Source organism: Lampetra fluviatilis, chromosome 36 (assembly GCF_964198595.1).
Source record: "Lampetra fluviatilis chromosome 36, kcLamFluv1.1, whole genome shotgun sequence".
Classification (NCBI taxonomy): Eukaryota; Metazoa; Chordata; class Hyperoartia; order Petromyzontiformes; family Petromyzontidae; genus Lampetra; species Lampetra fluviatilis.
This window is the reverse complement of record NC_136310.1, coordinates 203,828-230,107: the sequence shown is the minus strand read 5'-3', so window position 1 is coordinate 230,107 and position 26,280 is coordinate 203,828. Positions and strand designations below refer to the sequence as shown.

The 26,280-nt window shown below is 46.3% G+C and overlaps 1 protein-coding gene across 6 annotated transcripts in view; it reads left to right on the top strand.

The window, feature by feature from the left end:
- The window catches only part of KAZN (kazrin, periplakin interacting protein), an 81,797-nt gene extending 56,154 nt beyond the window's left edge, over positions 1 to 25,643 (top strand). The window contains exons 8-18 of one of the 6 annotated variants that reach the window (XM_078873104.1): positions 6,698 to 6,818; positions 7,995 to 8,149; positions 9,451 to 9,561; positions 10,751 to 10,869; positions 11,314 to 11,458; positions 11,704 to 11,799; positions 12,170 to 12,271; positions 12,678 to 12,847; positions 16,438 to 16,464; positions 18,833 to 18,953; positions 20,533 to 20,713. In XM_078873104.1, the coding sequence (XP_078729230.1) occupies positions 6,698 to 6,818; positions 7,995 to 8,149; positions 9,451 to 9,561; positions 10,751 to 10,869; positions 11,314 to 11,458; positions 11,704 to 11,799; positions 12,170 to 12,271; positions 12,678 to 12,847; positions 16,438 to 16,464; positions 18,833 to 18,953; positions 20,533 to 20,586 (1,221 nt within the window). In that variant the 3' untranslated portion in view covers positions 20,587 to 20,713. Of the gene's footprint in view, positions 1 to 6,697; positions 6,819 to 7,994; positions 8,150 to 9,450; positions 9,562 to 10,750; positions 10,870 to 11,313; positions 11,459 to 11,703; positions 11,800 to 12,169; positions 12,272 to 12,677; positions 12,848 to 16,437; positions 16,465 to 18,832; positions 18,954 to 20,532 lie in introns of all 6 variants that reach the window. The other 5 variants (XM_078873103.1, XM_078873102.1, XM_078873106.1 and 2 more) reach the window with 5 other exon arrangements.
- The last annotated feature ends 637 nt before the right edge of the window (positions 25,644 to 26,280 follow it).

Here is a 26,280-nt window from a genome sequence, read left to right as displayed (position 1 = left end):
AAGTCTTGGGCAACGGTTTGATCCATTTGGCAGCTATTCTCTAGATGAAGTGCCTAACAATACACCCCAACTTAAAAGTTTCAATTTTATTGGATCCTCTTTACTACAGTTACCATTACTCCACCATTACAGACAGATTAACAGGGCAAATATATTAATGCTTTCAACTCTAAGTGGAAAGGGTTCAAAAGATGGCCCATAAGTTACATTTATGGAAATTTCCACGTAAATTTAAGGCCATTTAGAAGTAGCAGTGTGAGATTACAAAGCGCAATCACCCAACTTTGGGTGGAGAATGGCTCATCACTTGTCTGATAAGCGTCAAAGGATGCCAGGCAGCTTGGGTGGCTGCTTTGTATGGCACCCACCTGATCTAGAACAGATGCATCGCTGATCGCCTTGTCTCACCGCAACTTGTCGGTGGTTGCCGAGTGTGGTGATCGTCGTGGATTTTGATGCTGAACTAAAACGGAGTTTTTTATGCGAGCCATTGACACGAGTCTTGCCAGAAAAAGGGAAGCATTAACTCAAGATGCAGTTTAAGGATGCAGCGTTGGTGAGCCCAGCTCTGGGAACGTTTAAACAGTGGCGGGCCGTGTATGTTACACCTCGGCCTTCAGTGCTCTCCTCCCGCAATTAAACCGCCTTCGAATAACCTCACCATGTCACTTGGGCTATAGACTGTTGTCATTGGACGTAACCACCCCATATTCACAGTGACAGTAACCTTGATCGAGTGGAATAAAGTGATTTAACACGAGGCTCAACACCTATGAGAGTTACAATACACTATTTGCAGAGACATGAATACATCGTGACTGAAACCATCAACGATATACCACTATTACGCAGTATGACAGGAAGCTGCATCACAAATAGTTCAGTTAGCTAACTGGCCCTCCGATCACGCCACGCGAACAAGGCTAACGTAGGCAGGCTAGGCCAGCTAGAAGGCTCCCGCGTGTCGAAGAATACACCGAACATGGCAAACTCGAAATCTGATTGGTTAAAGAATGTGACAATCAACAACATCGTCCCCATTTGCTTCAACAGCAAAGGGGATTCACTCGACATTCTGAAGGCCTCAGGGAAGATTTTTCACCCGGAGAGGCGGAGACAGCACAGGTGGAAAATCTGATTGGATAATAAAAGCTCTAATTTATATGAGCTGCACTGGAAGCAGCGCAACTGAGGGAGAGAGTAGCAATAAAATGATGTTAATAGACTGATGGGAACGAATTTTGTAAAATACATTTTGCATTAATGAAAATATATATAAATTATACAAATATAATTTTCTGATTCTGACAATCTCGAGGCCAAGCAGAGAAGACCTTGTTGGCCCTGACTGCCTACCTCGGCATTTAAAAGAGATGTGACTTCGCTTTCAGGGTGTGAGCTCTGCTTGTCCCATGAAAGGGTCCTTGCCTATACTCTTCTGCCAGTTCCTCAGCGTTGGTTCAAGCAGACACACACGGTGTTTTGCAAGTGCATAACGTCACCAGCATTGTTTCAATACAAACAAAGTTGAACCAATGCTGGTGAACTGCCAGATGTTTAGAGGCAAGGGGTCCTCTTACATACGAGTCCCGATTCGTTGCTAAGCGATAGAATAAACAGCACAACATAATCATGAGCGTCGTTGTGCATGATATAAGTGACAAAATAAATCTTCAGACATTACGCCTCGTGACGTATCTGCCCCTCCTCGGCACGTCTCGCGTTGCCACGTGCGTGCACGTTGTGGGCGGCAGATGGCAGTGTAGCAGCATCTATTGCACGATCATTCTTTGCTCCCACATCTCTGCATATTCCCCACCTTCAACCTGCACTGACCAGCGTGGAAAGCCCCTCATCCAGTAGTGTATTGATAGAAGGTTGTATACTGTACACATGGACGTGTACAGTGTAATACATTGGAAAGGATGAGTTGCAACCTAAACAAATACAGTACGTGTAAAATCTAAGGTTCTTTCAGAGTTCACATCCAAACAGTTTTGCTTGAATGCAACACATCACCTTTTCAAGTATTGTTTGTTTAACCAGGTGAAAACTGAAGAGACAAGGCTGGTCTCATAGTACAAGTTTTTGGATGATATTGGTCACGAATGCTTACGTGTTAAAAAGGCTAGTCTCATTTGCAAGAGTGACCTGGAGTGTGATTATCCAAACAACTACCTGGACAACCAATTTATCATGCAAAGGTTATTTCCTTATTGGATACTGCTTTGTGTTTAGTATTATGCTAGCATTTTGCATTTTAAAAGTGTGTAGCTTAAAAATGTTTTGAAACTTTAGAAAGAAAAATCATTCTTTGTTGTCTTGTAGTTTGTGTTGAATAGTAAACTGTCGTGATTTATTTGACAGTTGTATTTTATCACCGCTGTATTTTACAATTTACCTTACTGATGCTTGACGGCACCAACTGCTTTCAAGGCATCAGTACGTAACACATCAGAGTCCTCAAACCAACAACAGGCCCTATCTTATTCTATGTTGGTGAATTGTAGCAGCAAGCACGGAATTGGAGCCAGGGGAGATGAAGGCTCAGGGGCGGAAGCAGCAGCAGCAGCGATGGTTGAGGAGGAATCCTTCACCGGTGACACTGCCAGGAGAGACAACTGTGGCCTGGGCCTGCAGCTGACCTCATCGCTGGACTTTGTGTCGGCTGGTCACTTCTGGTGCCCCCTGCCCATCGCTCTGCTGGACACGCCTCTTTCCTTGGGCCTTCTGGACATCCCTCTACGGCAGGGCCTTCAAAGTTCACCTTCGTGTGGGACCTGACCTTTTGGACACCTCTTCCCGTTCACATGGCTCCCGGTGTCTCATTGCACATCTTTTTGACTGGAACATTGAACCAATGGTTGACTTTCTGCACAGGGTAGGATTTTTTGTTGTAAATATATTGGCTTCAGCAGCTATGGAGTCAATCAGTGGATGTATGTGGACATATGTTACAAGGTGTGGTCTACATCTCTGCCAATTGCTCACTCCTCTTTGAAGGCCTGAATGTTTTCAGCTGCTCTTTCAAGTTCCTGAGCCACGTTTAGTTTGTATAAGTCCATCACCTGACGGTAATTGCAAAGCAACCGTCTAATATTTTGTTTTTCGTGCTGACAACTTCCTTGACCACTGGTATTTTATTGGTGCGGATGAGCTGATATATAAGCGTACTCGTTTGATGAGACTCAATGCACTTCTTCTGTGGGAGCGAAATTGGTGAAGCTGTTTCTGGTTGAGGTTACCATTGCTCTAGGTTACTAATATGGTCACTACTTAGCATGTTCTCCTGGGTTTATACAATTCCGCTGATGAAACTGTGCTCCCAAGAGTGTTAATAATGCTCACTTTTAATGAGCACATTACATTTCTAAGCACAAGACGTACCATCTGTGTCGAATGCACACGACCACAATATTTGGTTATTATGGTCTGAAGGGGTTTTCCATTTATTCCAGTTTAACTAAATTAATAAGCACATTATATTTAACAGTGTAGGCTTTTGCAACCAACTTTTATAAATGGCTGTGTCCGGTGAAGGAGGGTTTAAAACACACATCTGACCCAAAAACTCAACAATGAATCAGGCACCCAATATGCATCCAATATCTGGTCCCCTACAAAAAAGAGGTCAACAATAATTTACACGTCCCATCAGCAGCATAGGCTTCTGTGGGTGCATCATTTTAGCAGTATCGGTTCAAAAAAATAAACTGGATCGGATTTTACATTTAGTGTTTTATTAGCAGTTGTGCATATTTGAACCAATACTGGTGAACTGCCAGATGCTTAGAGACAAGGACCCTCTCTTTTAGACGTGGATGTTAGTTTGACACTAAACTATGTATGACACAAAATAATTGTGAATGTCCTTTTGGAGTGTATATAGAACGATATATTATTTTAAAAATATATTTCGTTAATTATATTCTCCAAAATGTCACTAATGATGATAGTTATATATTGGTACTTGCATCCAATTTGCTCCCGAGTAGATGTACGAGAGGACTGCTAAGCTGGGATCAAAACAAACGGAGTGCTGTGCAAAAGTAAAAAAAATGTTAGACTTCCAAGTTCCAAGGACCAATTTCGTGTCACGAGGCCCAATTAATATTCAACCAAATACTGGAGAAAGGTTCACAGCCTTTGAACTTCTGTACTTGTAGAATAAACCTCACACGTTTCTTAACACTGCATAATGCAATCATCTGGTGTGAACTGTGATCTACGTAAACACCGGTGCTTTCCATTGGGGATAATTATCACATTTATTACCATTGCAAAACTATTTCTACAAAGGCTGCACATCCATATAAAAAAGTTGTGCGGTCCCTTCTTGATAACATTAAACATCAAATTAAGAGTTCTGTGCTTGTGTGTTTACTTCGAGTTTGGGGTGTGATGCATGATTAATGCCGTGGGTGGGTTTAGGATTAAATGCCTCGTGCCGTCTACCTCGCAGTGGATGTCAAAGGTCCCGTTGTGTCATTCGAAGAAGAGGAGGTCATTGTGGGCTGGTGTCATGGTCCAAATTTACTAAAATGTTAAATTACACTGCAGAAATCTACTTGATGAGGAAACACCTCACAAATCACCGCCTTCGGCTGTGAGAATGTAGCAGCACCCTCCTGGGTCTCAGCCTCAGCCCTGGTTGGCCGTTCGGATGTCGGCCGTAAAACCCCAATTCATTGGGATGCCATGGTCGGGATGACTTTCAGACGGATGTGCTGTCCATGCTATCACGTGACCCACATGAGTGAGTGCAATGTGATCGGTGGAAAAGCTTTTTCCCTACACCCAGCTTTCCCAAGCTTATTTTTGCGTATGCATGTTGAACTTTTCTCACCATACGTAGCTGACCCTGTTAATCGGAGGTGCTTCTGTTGAAATGCTTCAGCTTACTGACATGAGGCACAAAATAAATGAAGACAATACGCCTCTTTCCACATCTCTTCCTCCACACTAAAAGTATTTTGTGAATGGAGTGAGACCACCGCGGGCATGGAGCGATGAGATCAGCTTCCGCAGGAGGGAGATTGATTGTGGAATTGTGGAACCACGCGTGATGGCAAAGTCGTGGGGAGGGCTTCATGCAGCATTGACTGATGCTGGCTGCTGAAAAATCCCACGTGAATATTACTGCATTGACTTGGGAGCCCTGCAGGTGACATGGCAGTGAGCCTGTGTGTGAATACCGGCGAGCTGTCCATGTGAAGCCCATTACAGTGAACACAATACCATCTTAATGTGGATTCATATATCTACGTCTACATGCAACTTAATGTCAAGGTGGCGTGCACAACAGTGGGACATGTTCATCATGGGGGGAATACTTACACGGTGTTTATGTATACACGGTGTGTATGTGTTGTATTATTACATATTGTTGAGAGGAGAGACAAGTCAGTCCTCGGCAGAGGAGAAGAGGAAGGCTTTGAGTCTTGCCTTGAACAGGGGCAGGGAGTTGGCGCAGGGGCCTGGGGAGGGAGAGTTGAGATCACGGGGGGCAGCAGAGGGGAAGGAGAAAATGGGCAGTCGTTGGTGTATAATCATCACAATGAATGTGGGCTAGCTGTCGATGTGTAGTCCAGCAATGAACACTGTGAGGTCCTGATCTTGAAGGCAATCGGTGAAACCGACATTGTTGATTGTCGCAAGGCTCATCGTCTCCATTGCCCAGGCGCTCTGTGTGAATACTTTGCAGCCTCAACTTGAATGACCAAGTTAGGAGCCATTCGTTTAGTACGTGCGCATGGAGGGGCGAGGGAGGGGTTAACACAAATGCGTACGCTTGCTTATGGGGGGTCTACTGAAATGTGTAAGTACGCATAGGAAACGGTGGGGGGGGGGTGAAGCCTCGATAATTAATTATTTGTCGACATTGGCCTTCAAATGCGGCACAGTTCAGCTTCTTCAGCTGTCAGACAACAAGTACTACCGGGAGAAGTAGGCCTGTGGGAGAGGTGTCACTTGTGTGCCACCGTACCCCTGACTGCAGCTAAATAAGTGGCCAAGGCACGCAACTTAATTATTTAATGCAGCCGGCGGTGGACTATCTGTTTGCTTAAACACGTTAATGTTATTAATCCTTGATCGTTTTTGCGTGGATTAAATATCGGCCGTTTTATAGGATTCGGGGAGGGGGGGTAAAAAGTCCGCGTGCGTACAGGGATGGGGGGGAGGGGTCAAGTTTTGACAGATTTTTGCGTACATACTAAATGGATGGCCCCTTACGTGAAAATACCATAAATTACCATTACCACCATCATCACTGTCATCACAATCCCCGCAATACAATATCACCACCATCATGCTTATCACCATCGGCACCACGGCCATCATCACCAATTCTACCAGAGTCACGAATTGAGAACACCTCTGTGGTACAGACACTTGAGTTTAAACTCCTTTTGATCCATGTTATTATGTTTTTGTATACGACTAAATGGGAGTGCGGTGCACTATGAACCTGGCGAGTTTGATTCCCGGCCACGGATAACAATGCTACCGTCCAGATATTTAATGCGTTTTGTATACGTGTTGATCCGTATTTGCTACATGTGTGTGAATTAACACTCTGAAAATATGCAAATTAGATGTTTTGTCTCAATATTTTAATTAAAAAAACCATCGTTGAGTAAACGCTGTAATTGTTCTGGTGGCCGTGGCTGGAACCACGTGTTGTTGTTCACTGTAGTCTCTGGAGGAGCTCAATGGACTGGGTCCAGGCCGAGATAAGGAGAAGAAACGTCTGAGCACATTCTCCATGATTCTGGGCAAAGGACGCAGCCGCAAGTCGGAGCCCTATCACCACGAAGGTAGCGGCGCCACCCGGTGCCCGCACACACCCAGCCTTGTTCAGTGGTGGAGAGTCGCAGTGGCAGATCACACCCAGCCTCGTTCAGCGGTGGACAATCGCAGTGGCAGATCACACCCAGCCTCGTTCAGTGGTGGAGAGTCGCAGTGGCAGATCACACCCAGCCTCGTTCAGTGGTGGAGAGTCGCAGTGGCAGATCACACCCAGCCTCGTTCAGTGGTGGGCAGTCGCAGTGGCAGATCACACCCAGCCTCGTTCAGTGGTGGGCAGTCGCAGTGGCAGATCACACCCAGCCTCGTTCAGTGGTGGGCAGTCGCAGTAGCAGATCACACCCAGCCTCGTTCAGTGGTGGGCAGTGGCAGATCACACCCAGCCTCGTTCAGCGGTGGAGAGTCGCAGTGGCAGATCACACCCAGCCTCGTTCAGTGGTGGGCAGTCGCAGTGGCAGATACCGAAGTGACAATAAAAGAAGCAGACTAAGTGCCTTGTCCACGTCTGTCTCTCCGCATGAAAAATAAAGGTTTTTTGACATCCCATCAGCCACACGGCCTTCTGGGAGTGCATACTTTCAGCAATCTGGACTGGTTTTGACTTTCGGTGTCTAATCAGCAGGGTCAGCCTCGCTGGAACCAATGCGGGCGAATTGCCAGACGTTTATAGGAAGGGACCTTCGCTGGGTCCTCGTGGGCAGTCACACTCCATCGAGTCCCCACGGGGAGGTAGAACAGCCATCGCTTGCGGAGTCCTACTCGGTTCAGTGTGCAAGATCTAAATCTTTTAACAATAAAATAAGGCGATACATGTGCAGATAGGCACTGTTCATATACGGACTCGGCCAGGTGGCTCAGTGGGAGAGTTAGCGGCTCACAGACGGAAGGTTGCGGTTTCATATCCTGTTTGAGGGTTGGCTCAGCTCATAACTCCCTCCAGCATCAATACAATGTGCGATTTTGTGAGGAAGATGACAGAGGTTGTCCTCTGGATAGCCTCATCCCCGCCATAGGAATGTGGAACTTTTAACCACTGGCTCAGGGCTGTAAATAGGAGATGAGCACCGACTCGATGTTCACTTGAGTAGGGAATCCCTTTGTATCCCAACAAGAGCTAGACGTGACTGAGCTATGATGGAGTAGCGATCGATGTTGCTCTGACTGCTGCATGGTGGCTGTCCGCACAGTGTTGACCCCGCAGTCGAGTCCAGCTCACGGGCTGCTTCCTGTGGCGTACCCCGAGGCCGTTCTCCCCCCGTGCACCGGGACACTCCCCGGAGCGCTGGGGGCGGCATCCGCTGGAGATCCCGTGACTAAGCTGCAGCTGGCCGAGGCTGCCCGGGTATGGATATTGTATCCACAGTAAACTCCCCCCCACCCCCCACCATGATTGTTTTCAATAACCTCATCCGATTATCTCACTCCATAATCTCATTCCATGACACCATTCCATGTTGATTCTACAGATTCGTTTTTCAGCAACAAGAATTTTTCTTTTTATAATTTTGCGTCAAATTCTAGACACAGTTCATCACAGATTTCCTCTCATTGTCTTATTTTCCAAGCTCTTATAATAACCTTAATCAATTAAAGAAAGTTTTTGCACTTACCTGTTACAACTTTGAGAGTTGTTTGCCAGCAGCTTGACATGTTAGGCCTCTGTGCTTAGCAACTGTGTTCAAACATAAAAGACCCAGCACATTTGGCAAGGTAGAACTCCCACGGCACAGAGCGGTGTGCCACTTCAGGCAGCTCGGCACAACCTACAACCGGCACCATGGTCCTCATCACCAAATGAGAAAAATTAGCAGAAAGTGATTCGCTTGGGATGATGCACAGCCCAATCATCGCGCCCTCTTGGCGGACTAATGCCCACTCGGAGGCCACTCTTCCGTCACCTCGTGCCACATAAGGACAGCTGCCATCAGGGGGCCCCTTTGGCTAAAAATAAAACTATAATCTGCGATGCGAATGTCGGGTTTATTTATGGGCCACACTCACACGTGCTTCCTGCTACCATCTAGTGGCAATATCTGGAAAAAATATTGGACGTAAGGACAAACCATAATGAACCTCATGCAATATGAAATTTTCAAGTTCACAGAATGAATGTTAAAGGTGTCTGGCTGCTGGGCGACGTGCATTTGAACAACCCATGGCTGTACGTGCAGTAATGCTGTTGGATGAGAGGCCTGGTGGCCCGGTGGCTCAGCGATAGAGCGAGTGGCTCGCAATCATCAGGTTGCGAGTTCACATCCTGGTTAGAGGTTAACTCAGCCCTTTCCAGGATCGATAAAAATAGGTTCCAAATTGTGTGCAAGTCAACAGTGGTTGTCCTATCGATAGATTTGCCACCACCATAGTCATCGAATAGCCGTAAATCGGACCATCTTGAATGTTTCTCCAGGTATTGTGATCCATCGGCCCAAGCCAGGCCTCCTAGATAGGCATAAGAATGAGGAATTTCCGGCACTGGCTCAGGACTGTAAACGGGAGATGAACACCTCAATGCTTATTTGAGCATGAAATCCCTTTGACTGTTTGACAGTGGAGTGGTGGGCCAGTGAAGTGCTGATTGCAATTGACCTTGGCTCTACAGCATCATCTGGCTTAGGATGTCAACATTGGTGTGTGGTCCCACAGGTGACAGCCATGTCTCGCTGGAAGTCGGACACCATCCTGGCATGGCTGGAGCTCAACATGTCCATGCCTATGTACGGAAAACACTGCCGGGAGAACATAAAGAGCGGCAAGGTAGACACGGCAAGAACCGCACCGGCACGCGCTTGCAGCGTAGCGATCCATAATCACCCTGGCACCCCGTGGCCCGCCTTACAGTCATTCAGGTGATACGCAGGCGACGAATGGGAAGGACGATTGGCAGAGGAGCTTTAGACACAAACTGCCACTGAACTTTTAATATGCTGCTCGATTTCCAATAAAAATCTAAATCGCCCCACATAAATATCGCCTGCAGTGAATTAGATTAGATCAGGCGTGCATTTACAATTAGAGGAGTAACAGACCATGAATTGGACATCGGGGATCATGTTTTTCAAGGATTGTGATTATTACTCAACACATCACATTGTCTTTCACTTGCAATATATTCTGCAACCCACTTCTGATTTTCATTGAGGACGCACAAAGAGATGCACGTCAGATACTGTAGGGGAGGAGAAGGTGGCAAGCAGTAAAACATTCACTAACCTGCCCCTGTATAAAGCAAACGTGGGCACACGTGCGCTCTGCACGAGTGAGGTGGCATCGATTTCTGACCTCGTCAAACACAGTAATATGTGCATGTTTAAGTACGTGTCGGGAGACACGAGTAATTACGCGTGTGGGCATATTCCAATTTTTTTAATGCTCATGCGCACATGGATACGCACGACGTAGCCCGGCGGCGGCGTGCGTGCCACTTGTTGCAGAGATTCACGGCTTGAATTCGGCAGGCCACCCTGGTTATACTGTGGTGCTGCCTATTTACATTCTAATATTGCGCATCGCCTGCTTCACAGTGGACGTTAAAGGTCCCATGACGTCATTAAAAAAACATTAGGCCATGGGTGCTGGCATCATGGTCCACATTTTTTAAATTACACCGCAAATTACAAATTGCTTCATTGGGAAACACAGCAATCGCGAACCTGAAAACTTAGCAGGACCCTCCTGAAAGTAGTCTTGAGACTCGGTGAGGATTTCCTAGTTCAACAAGCGTAATAACAAGCACGTGTATGTGTGTACGCCCAGACACATTCACATGCAAGCGAGCAAACGTGTAGTTTTATGTGGAGACATGGGCCTACAAATTGACTCCGACTTGCGTGCACCCACAGCTCCCCAGCCACCCAGGCTGTGTCTCCACGAGCTGCGTGTATTTTATTGGCTACTTCCTGCCACCGCTTGTCACTGGCCATCACTTGTCTCTCACTGCCGGCAGGTTCTGCTGGGGCTGTCCGATGAGGAGCTGGAGAAGGCACTGGGGGTCGCTAATCCTCTGCACAAGCGCAAGTTGCGTCTCGCCATCGAAGACTATCGGCAGGCGGAGCAGGATAGCAGGTGTGGAATCACAGTCTGATTGAGCTCCCTTTGTCTCTTATACTCATTACAGCTGCCAGTGTGCCCAAGCTGTTCGTAATTTATAATAAGAAATAATCATGGACTGGTTTCGACATTCAGTCTCTCATCTGCAGAGTCAGGCTTGCTTGAACCAATGCTGATGAACTGCCAGATTTTTGCATCGGGTCAAGCAGGCTGGACTGCTGCTAAGACGCTGAATGTAAAAATTAGATTGCTTTAACCACTGCTGCTGAAATTGTGCTTTGCCAGAAGGCGGTGTGGCTGATGGGATGTGTAAAAAACATTTTTTTGGAGGGACAGATATGGGAGGAAGCAAAATAGTTGTTTTTATTCTGCACGTAGTTGTGTGTGTGTGTGTGCGCGCGCACGTGCCCTGCTTGTGCGTGCTATCATTCTCTCCCTGCTGGTATTGGTGGGCCCCAGCCGGTGCTGTCTGTCGCGAGCGTCCGAGTTGGACCACCACTGGGTGGCCAAGACGTGGCTGCGGGACGTGGGGCTGCCCCAGTACGCGCAGGTCTTCCACTCCCAGCTGGTCGACGGGCATGTGCTGGGATCGTTGGGCCGCAAGGTAGAAGCCGTCTGTGATTTGTGAATTTGTGACCAAAAATGTTTTTTTCTGAAAACATGAAACTTTAACTTTGGGCAAAATAACCAAATGTACCCATCACACATCCTGCAGTTGTCTGAAAATCACTCGGTTCTGGTGTTAAGTCAAGCCATTGACATGGCCGAGCAGTAGAAACTCCGACTGAAATTAAATGCATGTCATGGGGGCATTTCACACACGTTGCCTGTTTGTTGCTCTTGTTTTAGGAGCTGGAAAAGCTGCTGGGAGTCACATCTAAGTTCCATCAGACAAGCATTCTGCACGCGATCGAGCTTCTGCGAAGCGTGGCCTTCGATCGCGAGGCAAGTGCCTCCTCCACCAGTCCACACTGACCCTCATTACTCAACTCACCCAACACCTGCCCTGCTCATCGCCACTGCCAGTCGGGGCGGTGAGATGGCTGAGAGGTAGCGCATTCACTGCCTGTTGCAGAGGTTCATAGGTCGAATCAGGATGGCTGCCCTGGTTGTGACACTGTGTTCCGATGCCACGGTCCAGATTTTCCAAATTTGGTGAATTACTTGCGATCATCGCCCTCTATTGCAGGACCCTCCTGAACAAGAGTCTTGAGACTCGGTGAGGCTTTCCTTGGTAAACAAGCGCATCAAGATAACAGCCACATGTGCAGCCGGATGGTGTCTTATTGGCCTCGATATGCGGTGGCTCTTGCAGGAGCTGAGTCGGCGCCGCCAGCTGTGTGAGGTGCGGGATGTGGACACGGTGGTGTGGACAAACCAGCGAGTCATGCAGTGGGTCCGCAATGTCGACCTGAAGGTGAGCGATACACTCACCAAAATCGAAACCATCAGTGCTACCATACAGAGCGCAGATGTGGCCTAAGTTCGAATGTTGTCCAATTTTCGGTGTAAAATCTTCCCCATGTCGAAAGATGGGAGAAAAAGCACCAGCTGCTCAACTGGTGTGGCCGTGAGGCTGCCCACAGCCTCCGCAGCCCCAATACGGCAGCTGGCGCTAGTGCGGGCCAATCTCCCTCTATTGAGCAGCATGTCGCTTTAGAAGATCTCCACTTAGAGACACGCGCGGAAGAGTAGAGCAGATGACGACACCAATCATCAAAAAACAGTTTTTACCAGGTACAAAACGCAATGTTTGCCCACTCGCGCGTTTGCCTGCTCGTGGTGAAATTGAGCCGATGCGTCCGTTTCCCCACCCTCACCAGCAGGAGTTTTCTGAGCACCTGGTGAGCAGCGGTGTCCACGGGGCGCTGCTCGTGCTGGAGGGCAGCTTCACGGCCGAGGGCTTTGCGGCCATGCTGAAAATTCCGCATAACAACGCCTTCCTGAGGCGACACCTGGCCTCCGAACTCGCTGTCATAGTCGACCCCAGCAGGTGGGTCCCAGCCTGGCTTGAACCGCAAGCGTGACGCACGACCGCCTGTCGGATCGCTGGAAGGCAGCACGCCAACGCACTGATGCGCAATTCCGCAGCGACGCTGTGCAGCGCAACGCGTGACGGTGCCACGCGGTGCCGTCCGCCCGTCGTTGCTTCTCTGCGGCCGCTGTCCTCGCATCTTGCGGCGTCGCGAGTTGGCATTTGTGCGTTGCGTAGAGTGGCGTGGATTAGCGATGTGCTTTGTTCTCCTAATGTGTGATGTGGGGTGTTGAAAAATGAATGCACTTTAAACTCGCTTCCCTGCACTGGTAAAGGACACACTGGCATGATTAACCTTACTAGTCTGATATTGGTCACACATACTGTATTTCCTGCTCTAGCCATCCAAAGGCTATCAAATGAAGACTGATATTTATGATGTAGTCTCTTTAGGAAGATTATCACTTATGGAATCTTGCTGAGGATGGCCAGTTAAATGTGGTCTGTTTTTATTGTGTATTTACAATGTTAGTAGGTTTTTGGATAGGTTTATGAATTGTGAATATGAAGGGTGTTTACTTGGAATGAAAGAAAATCGTCAGTGGAAAGGCCTTCTAGTAGGCGCCGTGGGTAACACCTGTGCCTCACAGCGAGATTCCCGACTCAGGCGTAGAGTTTCGTATGTATGTATGTAGACTTTTGTATGTATGTATGTAGAGTTTTGTATGTATGTATGTAGAGTTTTATGTTCTCAGGTGTTCTGCATTGCATCTCCTCTGGGTTATCTGGTTTCCTCCCATTGTATAAGAAAACAATGTAACTCTTGGTTAAACATCTCAGGTGAAATAATTCCCAGAAACTTACTTGGGTAATGTTGCTCAGTGCTGCCACGGCACTCTCACCTCTTGCTGCCAATGGGAAGATGTTTTGTGGTCTCCACAGTCCGTTCTTCTGGCTGCTGCTGCTGCTGCTGCCACCTTTGGTCCACATGTCCCCTTCCTGCTCCACCGTCGGCTGTTGCTGCTATTTATATGTGTTATTGTTATTACTACTACTCTTGTTTACCAAGAAAAGCCTCACTGAAAATTACTCGCAATTAGAAGTTTGTGAGTTCAAATCCTGGTTGAGGTTTGACTCAGCCAACCATCCTTCTAGGGTGGGTAAAACAGGAACCGCTTTGTAGAAAAGTCAGCAGCAGTTGTCACATGGAGAGACTCGCCACTATGGAGAGCAGGAAATCACTTTCACTTTTTCAGTGTAAAGGTATTTTATTGAGTGTTTAGTTTCTATCATGTTTGCAGTTGTACATATGAAGTACCTTGCCTTTTACTGCAGTGTCCTCAACTTTGTAATTGGATGAGATTCCTTTTCTTTCCCATGGCATTTGAAAATGCAACAGGCTACTCTTGTAGTTTTAATTTTATCAGCCATTCTGCAGCATCGGAGATGGCTGAGTGGAGTCCGCTTGTTCAACCAGAGTACATGGCATGTATTGGGCAATCACCACATTTGCAGTTTGGTGAGCCCGTGATCTTCAATTCATGAAGAAAATATGTGCACCGTGTCCACTTGTTGTTGGGACGCGGTTGAGAGCTGTTCCCACTGTCGCCGGAGCGGCAGAGAGAAACCCAGAGGGCTCTTGCTCGCCTCCTCCGTGCCTTTCTTGTTCGGGAATCGACTTTCCACCATGTCTCATGCGATCGGGTGGCACTGGGATCAGTATCGGCCGACAGAGGAGTTGAGGCGCGAGTCCACAACGGACGTCTCCATTTTAGCCGGGGGGGGCGGAGGGTGGTGGGGATTCGCTGTCGATGTGCAGAGGGAGATCCCTCGGTGTTGCAACATCCTCTCAGAAGTTCAATGGCGGGATGTTCGCGAGTACTGGCAGCCGCTGCAATGGCGTAGATGTTAGGGAGCCACCCACTGCACGCAGCGCAGCGTTGAGTGTCAATGCGCACGATGGGAGAGCTGCTGCATCAGACACGCGTAGCGCAGTGTTCTATCATAGAGAGTGGAGCACGGCCTGTGTTGATGTCCGAACGGTCCCAGCGTCAAATCCCTAGGAAACCCCTGACAGCTTTTGGATGGTGTTGACCCTAGATTTTGTCTTTTTGCCGGTGGATTCGAGGTGATGGCAATAGCCCAGAGTCCGGTCGAGAGGGATTCTGAGGTGATGGCTAAGGAGGGCTGTGAGAGAATTTGACCTTGAGTGGGCTTCAGGCTTCAATGTTGCTCCAATGAGAAGGAGGCTGCTCCAATAATTAATTTGCATGGGACGTTTTTTGTCAGTATCAAAGTAGGAAAAATAAGAATAGGTTTTGCCCGTCATGTCATAAAACAGGTGTTTTTTTAGTTATATCGTGTAAATATATAAATGTGTCATTAAAACCCGCCACCACCCGACAGCCAACCAGTAAGGGTTGTCACGTAAATAGAACGTGCCAATTCGTCACAAGTACAGCACTAACCGGTGTGTTGGAGAGCAGTAACGAGGAAGCTGGTTGTAATTACTGGCGAAATGTCGTACTCAGGTTGTAAATGTTGTGGCTTGGCTCTCCAACACACCGGTTAGTGCTGTACCAGTGACGAATTGGCACGTTCTGTTTATGTGACAACCCTTACTGGTTGGCTGTGTCGGGTGGTGGCGGGTTTTAACGACACATTTATATATTTACGCGATCTAACCCAAAAACCTTTATTATAAAGGTGTTAAGATATTCAAACACTAAATTGATTCTTTTTGCAAGGAATCAAGTTTGAATTAACCAGATGTACTTGTCCCAGTAATGTTCAAAGACAATGCGTCATTACCAGAGCATGTCTTGTTTGCATGCTTACCACGAGTGTGGTTAATGCAAACTCGATTCCTTGAAAAAGGAATCTATTTGGTTTAAATAAATTAACACCTGTTTTATTGCCAGAAAGGGTTCAACCTATGCTTATGACTTAAAGCTTTCGTGACTGCAGGAATTCATATTCTTGGGTCTTTCGGTAAAGTCACGTAGATAGGTTCAAAGAAAATAATAAAAAATAACAGAAAACTACGACGTTTCGATCGCAACGTCGTAGTTTTCTGTTATTTTTGATTATTTTCTATTATCTACGTGACTTTACGAAAGACCCAAGAATATAACTATTCTTATTTTTCATAATTAATTTGCAAATCGTATCCTTGACAATGTGTTTGCAAGTAATTTTCTTCCAGATCTAATCAAGAAAAAGCAGCTTTATAAATAGAAAGCATGCTAAGAAACCAAAATGTACTTAAATGATCACTTGTAAAAATAATAACGAGCAAACATAGATACAGCACCTTCACCTTTCCCACTTTAGACCAAACCCGGGCATATTCCTCAGTCAACCTAGGGGCTATCACAATGTCACTTCCTGCCACATGAACACAGACGCTAATGTGCCCGACTGTCCAGACCAAATCCAATCATGTGGCAACCAGAGAAGTTATGATTTCTAAAGATCGACATAGAAACTGAACGTTTACGTGCGTGTTAACGATGCAAGTCCGTGCCGTGTTTCAGTGTTTCATCATTCAGCACGTCTGGTGCTTCCCATTGTTCTCATACGTGTCTTTTTCTGTCTCCCTCCTTTAGTAAGCTTCCTAAACCCACCTTTAGGATGTAAGTACCTCTGCCTCTGCTTTCCTGAGATGTCACAGCATGCGGACAGCTCACACTCTGGCCTTTAAGAACCACGTGTGCATGCGTTGCTCTTCCCTCTCACTAATATGTTGTCAGCGGTGCTCCATTGCTCTGCTGGAATTTTGTTTCACAAACAAAACCAAATGGTCTCAAGCACGCTCTCCGCCTGCAAATAGTGTGCGTTAGCTTGTGCTGAACCTACCAAGCGGCATTATGCAGCACCTCCATCCCCTGCGACTCTTTCTGTATGTCTTCCTGTGGCCTGTTCAGAGTGCAATATGACCGGCGACGAGGCACCTGCGAGGGCTTCCCGCACACGCGTGCACACTCGTCTGTGCTGACACAGACATGCAGCATTGTTCACAACTCCACACCGTTCTGAAGAATCCGACTGATATAATTACGTCCAGATCACTTGCATAGTCTATATATCTGGGGGCCACACACAATCTGTCCATTAACACAAAGCACCACTGGAACTGAAGGAGCCCTGAGTTTAAAAGGCAAATATGATGCCAGAAAGGCGTCATGAGCCAGACGATTGTTGGTGCTGCCATTGTACAATCTGCTGCAGTCATGCATCTTCTTCTAAACCAAAATATAATTCGATGAAACTCAACATATTCGTCGATCACACAGCCCTAAAAGGAAAATATATACACTAGGCGAGTATTTCAAGCAATGGCTCTCCTTCATAGCACATGCACAATTGTTTCATGAGACCGGCCGCTCTGATAATAGCATATGGTATAAACGAGTGTGTACAGCAGAGTGGATGACTGCATCGAAGCTGAGTGTACACCACATGCTGCGATGTGAAGGAAGATGATTGTACAGCGACCGTCGTTGTATGCTTATATTACACCCTCGACCCATGCTTGGACCTGGTTTGTGTGCCATCATCATCGAGTTCATGGTCTCTCACTGGTGATTATATTAATACATAGAGCTAAGGTATGGCTGGTTAATTCCACACTAATTACTAATTTGCCTTATGGTTATTGAATTTTTATATACAATATGTAAATGTTTGACCATTACATCTTTGTGGTAGGAGGATATATTTCCTTTCAGCCACTTCATATTAGGTTTAGAGAGTTTCAAGAGGACCTACATGTCTTGGTCAATATCTCAGCCTACATGACCATCAAGAGGCCAACGCTTTGGTTTGTTGTTTATGCCTGCCACGTCCTTAACCCCCTGCTGTTCATTAAGGGCCTTGATGATGGTGACTAGAACAAACACCTCAGTAGACTTGAATATTCAAAACCATCTGTCAATTAAGTACCATGGGAATTGGTGCTGCTGCCCACTTCTGCCTGGTTGGGAGTGTGACATCCCATCCCTGAGAGAGCTGTGATTGGAGCGATGCAACTGGGAGTCACCGAGTAGCATTTTGTCCAGTGGTATCTGCGTTCCATGGTAGTGTTTAGGCGTGGACATGCCCAACAAACGGTTTGAAAACACAGAACTTGGTAGAATTCTTCCACTGTGGAATTCCCTTCCATCATCTCCATTTCCCAGCTCTTACAGTCGGCGGCGAGTTGTTAACTACCTCGCCTGGTATAAAGGAGGTCGTGGGTTCTATCCCCACCCTGAGGCTTCTATTTAGAGTTTGCGTGTCTCTCTCCCTGTGGTTTCGTGGATTTTTCTTTGGGTCTTCCATTTTTCCCTCCACATTTAGAAACACGCGTTTAGAGTATTTGGCTGCTATACATTTCCACATGATAAGCCACTTCGTTGAGCTATCATTTGTGGCCAGGTCGCTTCTGAAAAAAATCTATATAGATCAGTGGGCCTTACCTGGTAAAATAAAATAAAATATCTTAGTTTCCATTAACCTTGCTCAATTCAAGAAACACGTGGCACCCTTGTCTATTACAACGTTGATAGTGCTGTTTGTTGCTGACCGTTTAATGCTTTGGAAATTGGGCCTGTGCGCAGCAGCTGTGTTTAAAATACACTGTCTCAATGCCCCCAACTAAAATACTGCTGGTTTATTATCTTGCAGGAGGTAAAAGCACAGAGTTGGTGGGAAAATATATTATTTCCAACTCTTTGTGGAATTACATGAATGTTGAGTGTAGAGTTAATGTGACAATGTTTTAATGTGTAAAACAGTTGTTCTCAACCTGTGGTTTGTGAACACGTGGGAGGCCCTTGTGTTGCAGCTCATACGATTTAGAGTCGTTTTGATGTCGGTGATGGTGCCCGGTGGTGAGGGTGGACGGTGGTTCGCGGGTCCAGAAAGTTGAGCACCGCTGGTGGAAAACGCAGCTGCACAAAGCCCTGGCTTATTCGCGTGACATATCGTGGCGTGCACTTGTGTTTGTGCGTGGGGCTGCAGCTTTGGCTTTGACAAGGCACGGGAGCGCGAGACCAAGCAGGTCGTGTCTCGCCGTGGCTCAGACACGCAGCCCTTCCTGCGCAGTCACAACGGCAAGGCTAGCGAGCGCCGCAGTCTGAGAGTGAGTGCCCAGCACGGTGCCTGGCTTTCCTCGGAAGACAATTCCGTGTAGCCTACGTCAATATATTGGGGGGGATAATCGTAACGCTTGCATAGCGCCCGCAGTATAGCGGTCAGCTCACTGGACTTCCAATCCAGAGTACGTCGGTTCGATTCTATCTCCCGGCGCAGCAGTTGGAACAACGGTGCAGGTGTCTTAAATCCCCACCGCCCACTCAGCGGTGTAAATGGGTTCCACCAGGTCTCGTGTCGTGGGGTAAAGTTTGGATACGCCCAAATCTTCGAACACATCTGATCAAAGTCAAAGGGGCAGACCAAATGCCCTCATGAGGCATTTCTGAGGCTCTTCCTCCAGCAGTGGCGTGAGGCAGTAATTGCAGGACTGCACCCCTACCGTGTACTTTCCTGTTTAGTACGATGAGAGTAGCGTGACAGCGCAACTCAGGGAAGGCCAGGCTTGACGTAGATGCTTAGTCAGTAGCTTTTATTTAACCGGGAGATGAAATAAGTCCATTGAGACACATAAACACATGGCCTCATTTGCAAGAGCGACCTGGGTTGGTGATAGTGATCTGATAGTAATGATGCATCTCTGGCTAAAAAGACGTTTAGTAATACAAGGAAGGACAATACATATAAACAGAAAAAATCCCGACAGGCACACCCTCGCCCAGCCACAGCTGCTTGAACACGTAACGCACTGAAATGTACCAACAATCACAAACTATTTCAATCCGCAATTAAACCTCACGTAAAAGTTACAACATCGAGAGTGCAGTTTTCATGACCCAGCGCTGTCCTCCACCTCATTATTTATGCATTTCTTCATATGTTTGGCTGGGTGTTATATTTATTGTATAAATGCATACTGTATAAGTTATAGATGTTAAAAGTTTGTATTTGTGTCATTATGTGTCACTTGACACCATGGACAACTTTGCAAATGAGATGTTTCAAGGGAGATTCCAGGTGAAATAGTTCAATGAATATTATTTAGTCTGTGAAATAAGGGAAAAGCAGCCAAACACAGCTGCTGTATGTAAAACTCGATACACAAACCAGTAAAATATGAGCTTACTTGCTTTGATATTCTTCATGAAACATTTGCAGCGATACTTTACATAGTGAGTTGTATGATCGAGATGTCATCATGGCCAAAGCCGTCGATGCCACCGCACCTCGCCAACGATTTCTACCTCCGCCAGAGCTCCACTTTTGTAAAGTCGAGACACGTAACCTCCAAGCTCTGCCCTGACCGTCTCCCATCATTCGGTCTTAGGTCTACTCTTTCCTTTGGTCACAGAACTCGTGGAGACCACTTCAATTCGCATCTTGGCAATCTGTCCCTCCCCCATCCCCCACACGTGCCCCTCCCAGCACAACAGTTTTGCCCAACCATGTTTATAACACTCACCACATAGCACGTTCGCTTCCAGACATTTGCATGGCTGTGCCTGTCCTGAGCACCAATTTCACAGACTTAGTGTAGTAATGTAACAATGTGATGTGACTGCAGAGTGCTGACATTTACATCACCGTTGAAACACGCTGTGCTTTTCTGTTGTGTGCATGTCCACCAGGCGTCCCTGGGGCTCAGCATTAGCCAGAAGTACGACCAGGAGACGGGCGTGTGATGCTGGAGCACACCACTCCGCCAGAGACACGACTGAGGGAGAGGACTCTTCACGTGAAGCACGTTGCCCTCCAGCTACCGGGCGCTGCAGCGGAAGGCTCCAATCAGAGTTCCCCATACTGAATGGACACACGTGACACTGTTGGCCATGGTGGACGTGCTGGGGTTAGTGGAGGCTGCATACGAGAAGCAAGAATGTAGGCTTGTGAGACTTCAAGGTGTTCGTTGGTAATAGGACTGCAACACTCAAGCAAATTGCAAACACAAGCCAATTGGACAAGTCGAGGCCCGGCAGTGTTGGTGACCGGTCAGCTCAGGCCTTGCATGCACTGGCTCCTCTACAGAGTTCACTGACCAACGCCTGTGTGCATATTCGTATTACTGTACGTGACTAAGCAGTGGTCAAAATGTAAACGTAGAAGCGCTGGTATAAAACCTCTTAATCACACAGCCCATGTTTACTCAATTTTCCCCTCTGTGGAAACAGCGTAATATTGGAATTGGGACCGTTCTGAGAAGTGTCAGTGAACGTGTTTTAGTGTTCTGAGCGGTGCCCGCGTGGCGTTCCGTCACATACCGGGTCATATCCAAAATTGTGATTAAGTACAAACACGTGGTGAGTAAAACTGGCTCTGTTTCTTTCACCGCCGAGAGGAACGTTGTGATTCTTTAAGAAGGCCACTTATCTGCAACACTTCGGTTTTTTCGTACTATATTTGTTATTTTAACTTGACCAGTATGTGATCATAGAAGCGGCAGCAATGTCACATACAGGAAGAGAAGACGAGAGAACGTAAATGTCACATTTTTCAGTTCCTCTCAGAGAAACTGTTCCTGTTTTTAATCAAACTTACATACCCCGTTTTTAATGACCTGTTTTTAATCAGGTTACAAACTTACATACCCCAACAACGTTGATTATTACGATTCTGTCTGGGTTACCTGGAACTCCATTTTACGTGGATACATTAAAATCTATCATCGTGGAGAATATAACGAACACATTAAAGAGCAGACAATACACACTTTTCCCGTATCTGCCCCTTCACAAGACTATTTTTTTTGACACATCCCATCAGCCACACGGCTTTCTGGAAGTGCACAATTTCTGTAGCATGGTTCAGCACAAGCAAACTGGACCAATATTGACATTGTCTCATCAAAAGAGCCACTTGGGCGATGCTGGTGGACTGCCGCATGTTTGTTGGGAAGCTCCCTCGGTTAGAAGTGGGTCCTGGCCGTATCGTCTGCTTATTTATTTGCAGAAACACTCCCGGTGTCACCTGATCTACAGTATACAATCAAAATACAGCAACAGTTATGTCTTTATTTTTATAAATATACATATTTTAGGTTTAGCACAGATAATTATAATTAGTGGATAGAACTGCTACAGAAAAGTAGTTCATACTTGGTCAAAAGTGAATGTTACATGCACATAAAAGTGCAGGTGGCATCATGGTCTTCGGCTTTGGCCATGATGACATCTTCATCCTGCGCAATGGAGGGGGGAAGGGTTGAAGCCTCCGTGTTCAAATTATTTTTCTAAATTGAAAACTCAATTTCTTTAGAACTGCTTGTTGTGTTTAGTTTGTTGTCCTTCCCCCGCACCTCCGATGAGCACGGTTGGCTAAGTACAGTGTGAAAGAAGTTCAAAAACAACAACAACAACAACATGCATGAATCTTGCACAATGATGGGTGCAAGGTTTGAGGCCTTCGTGTTCAAGGAGGGTGGCAGGATTATTTTGGTAAAGTCCCAACCATGCTTGACATCCATTGGCAGCTTGTATGAATAATGATCGTGTGGTAACGAATGACTTCGTCTCCACTGGTATGTCGCTAAATAAATCTGGCTTAGCGTTGTCAGTGCTCATGTCCGATGTGGTGAGACGTGCACTGTGCTGGCCTGAGTCGGAGTTGTTGGCTCCAGTGTCAGAACCCATAGGCACGGCTGGTTCCTCCACATGCAGGGCATCAGATTTACCTTATGTTTACATTGTGTTAATACCACTAATCTGTTTACCTCATGTAAATCCCCTTTCAGAATGTGTAATAGTTCAACTCTACCCACTGCTCATTACCAGAATTTGACGCAGTTTTTATAGCACGCCGCGCGACCTGGTTGAAACCACTGTGCACGGAATAAGGTGATCACATTGTGTGGTTTGGACAGGTTACAGTTTTATTTTTCACGTGTAACACAATGGGGCTTTGATTAAAGACACTCGTTTTGCCTAATACTCTGATTCAAGTATTAGCTATTTTATCCAAAAACTCTTTTCATGGTATTTTTAATAAATTAAAAACTCAACTGTTATCTACTGAACCGTCATCCTCTATTCATGATTAACCAGCCAAGTGAACCGTAGGGCAAGTGGCTGCCATTCGGAAGGTTGGAAGTTCAAATCCTGTTCGGGGGTTGACTCAGACCATCATCCCTCAGAGTCATTAAAATGAGTACCACTTTGTGGGGAAGATTGACAGTGGTTGTTTAATGGATAGACTCACCCCTGCCATAGGAATGTCGAATTTCCACCGCTGGCTTAGGGCAGAAAATGGGACGAGCATCGCCTCAACGCTCATTTGGCCACGAAATGGCTGACTTTGCCTGGTTCAAGTGGCTGATTAACTTGTCAAATGCGATGCACAGAAGCCAGGCGACACCACTCAAGTGGTGCAGGTGACGTTCCTCATGTTCCCTTCCCAGGAATACTTCCCAGACGTGAAGCGAGAAAGCTCGGGTGGCCCTCGCCACACTGCCACGTGGAAACATCGCTCCAGTGTTGACATTCGCAGTGAAATGTGGACACACTGTTGTGTCTGAACAGGCAGCATGCTTTGCGGATAACAGGAAACCTATGGCCCCTCCTGGCACTCTTTCAAATATATTCAAAGATATTCAGGATTCCACTGTCATGTGAAGGTACACGCCTTTCTATGAGTTGCTTATAAACAATGACATTCTATCTGCAAGGTCATGCCATGTGAATACAGCATGAGTATACAGTTTGTGTCGTGGCCAACAACAAATAGCACTAACAAAGGTGAAATAAATATGTTAACTTATTTATTCCATTCAGGGACATTATTTTAAGAGCTTCGGAAAACATCTGATGGGAGGGAATTCCATCGTGGAGCAATGCGAGGAAAGAAGTAAAGGAGAAGTGGTGTGACCTCGTCGCGAGTCGTGGAAACAGTCGCGACAGGAGCGTGATGAGGGGACGCCGGACCGCCAGTGAGTGAGTGGGTGACTACAGTTAATTAGTGGCTGCTGACTGCTTTGCTCTGAATTCAATCAAGTATAGTGAAGTGGGAACTGGGCGTCCCACCCTAGATATCGCAACAGCATTCCAACTTTAGCCGAATCTCTGAATTCTGTCGTCGTATTCATTGTTTGGAGAGAAAGAGGCTTTCATAGGGAAAAAACCGAAGCTACGTCAATGCCTCCTCAGCTGAATTATTAATACAGCCATTCCATGGCAGGTCAGATGAGAATATAGCTGTGGCCAAACATGCAACGATGTCTCAATTGATGCCACGACCTCCTGGCTCTCGACGTGTTCTCCGGTCAATAAGAAGATTGCCCTCACCACCTTAGAGGTTCTCCATGGACTGGCCCCCACCTACCTTTCCCTTCTCACTCTGCTCCGCACACCGAGGCCTTCCTTCGGTCAGCAATCAGAGTCGGCCTCCACTGAGTGGCAGGACACACTTCCACAGTCGCCCTGTCTGGAATGCCCCGTTGCTCGCCATGCACGCTCTCGAGGCCCTTCTGCCTCCGACTATTTTCTATTAATGCGCCTCCTTCCCATTGTCTCACTCGATAAATAAAATAACAAGTATTCTTTTACCCAACCAATCATCTGCACAGCATTCTTGGAGAGATGTAAACTTTTTTTAAATATGTTTTGGCGAGTCATATGTAGGTATGTTTAACTTCTTTTGCACCGTAATTAGCCAACCGTGCTAATCTGCTTATGTATTGTATTACTTATATTCTCCATAACGAGACAAATTGTTTTCATCTGCACCATTACAATACATCGTTCCCCGATCTGCCCAGAAACCCTGACCATCTAGCACCCCCATAAGTCCTGCCACACAAATCCCGTCCATGTGCGTGGCCCCCGTGTACCGCGTGTTGGGATGTAGTTCCATTTAGACACTTTATAAGTCCAAATGGCTTTAGTAATTTGTACCCATTAATCAAAAGTGGCATAGGCAGTAGGGCAGTGGTAATACAGACATGGATGAAGTTAATTCCCAATCTGGGTACAACCGTAGCTCCGGTGTTGTGTGCATCTGGAGTAAAACTAGACAATTGACAGGGGGCTTCTTATGGGTAGTCATTTGGAATTGTCATTGGAAATGTACATACAGTTTAGATTAGTTTATAAAGATGGAATTCCTGCCCATCTTATATTTTTCCAAACACTTAGAACCCTGTTCAATTAAGTAATCGAGTCATTTTTAACTCTGTTACAGCTTTGATGGTGTTGCTTGTTGCTGGCCGCTTATTGTGGGCCTGTGAGCCTGCGCTGGACAGTTGTGTGAAGAACCCGCCCTTGTACTCTTTTGTAAATTGGCACAATGTTGTTAAACCGGAGGTTTAAGTGAAAAATACCAAATGTGAGTTTGCACGCATCATGTGCCTCCGAGCCCAAACCATTCCCTTCCCTAATCAATCTCCAATTCGCTGCTTAAAAGTTACACTTTAAATTTCATACAAAATAATGGAAATTGTCGATATAGTAATTTTATTATAATAATCAAACCTGTCAATTTTAACCCAACTTTTCTCCATCCAGGATGTCCTTGTAAGGCTGCATTCAACATGTCCATTACACAGTCAAGTTACTCATTTAAGATGACAACGCATTATATTTTAAATAAACTAATATTTTGGATGCTAGACAAACATCTGTTCCATTTTCGATGGGGTACAGTGAAATAAAGCCACATGTACCAAGAGTGGTGCAATGAATGCTCACTTCAGAGGCCTACATCGTAATAACCATGACAATCTATGTCAGTCCACGGTGTTGACTGACGCATACATAGCGAACACAAAATAGCACGTGTAGAAACATTTTAAATCAATAATGTATACATCCATAATGGAGGTTTTTTGGGTTAGATCCCGTAAATATTTAAATGTGTCGTTAAAACCCGCCACCACCCGACACAGCCAACTAGTAAAGGTTGTCACGTAAACAGAACGTGCCAATTCTTCACTAGTACAGCATTAACCGGTGTGTTGGAGAGCCAAGCCATAACATTTACAATCTGAGTACGACGTTTCGTCAGTAACTACAACTAGCTTCATCAGGTGACAGCCAGATTTGTGGATAAGTCTAACTGTTTAATTCCTTATCTAGAGGCGTTGATGTGTTGACGACCCTTCTGCGCTCTTGCACAATGTGGGGGAGAGATTAATGAGGCAACGTGTATTATGCATGTGCATTACGTGAGCCATTTGATCTTTCCTTCCTGTCTATTGTGTGTATTAAAATAGCCGTACCAACGGTAATCCCTAGTGAAGTATGCTGCCCTTCATCGGCATACATTTAAATAATGTTTTATTTGATGATTCGCTTCCACGCAGCACTAAGGCGGTAGCTATCCGAACGTGTGGTGGCAGGTTTAACGACACATTTATATATTTACGCGATCTAACCCCAAAACAACTCTTA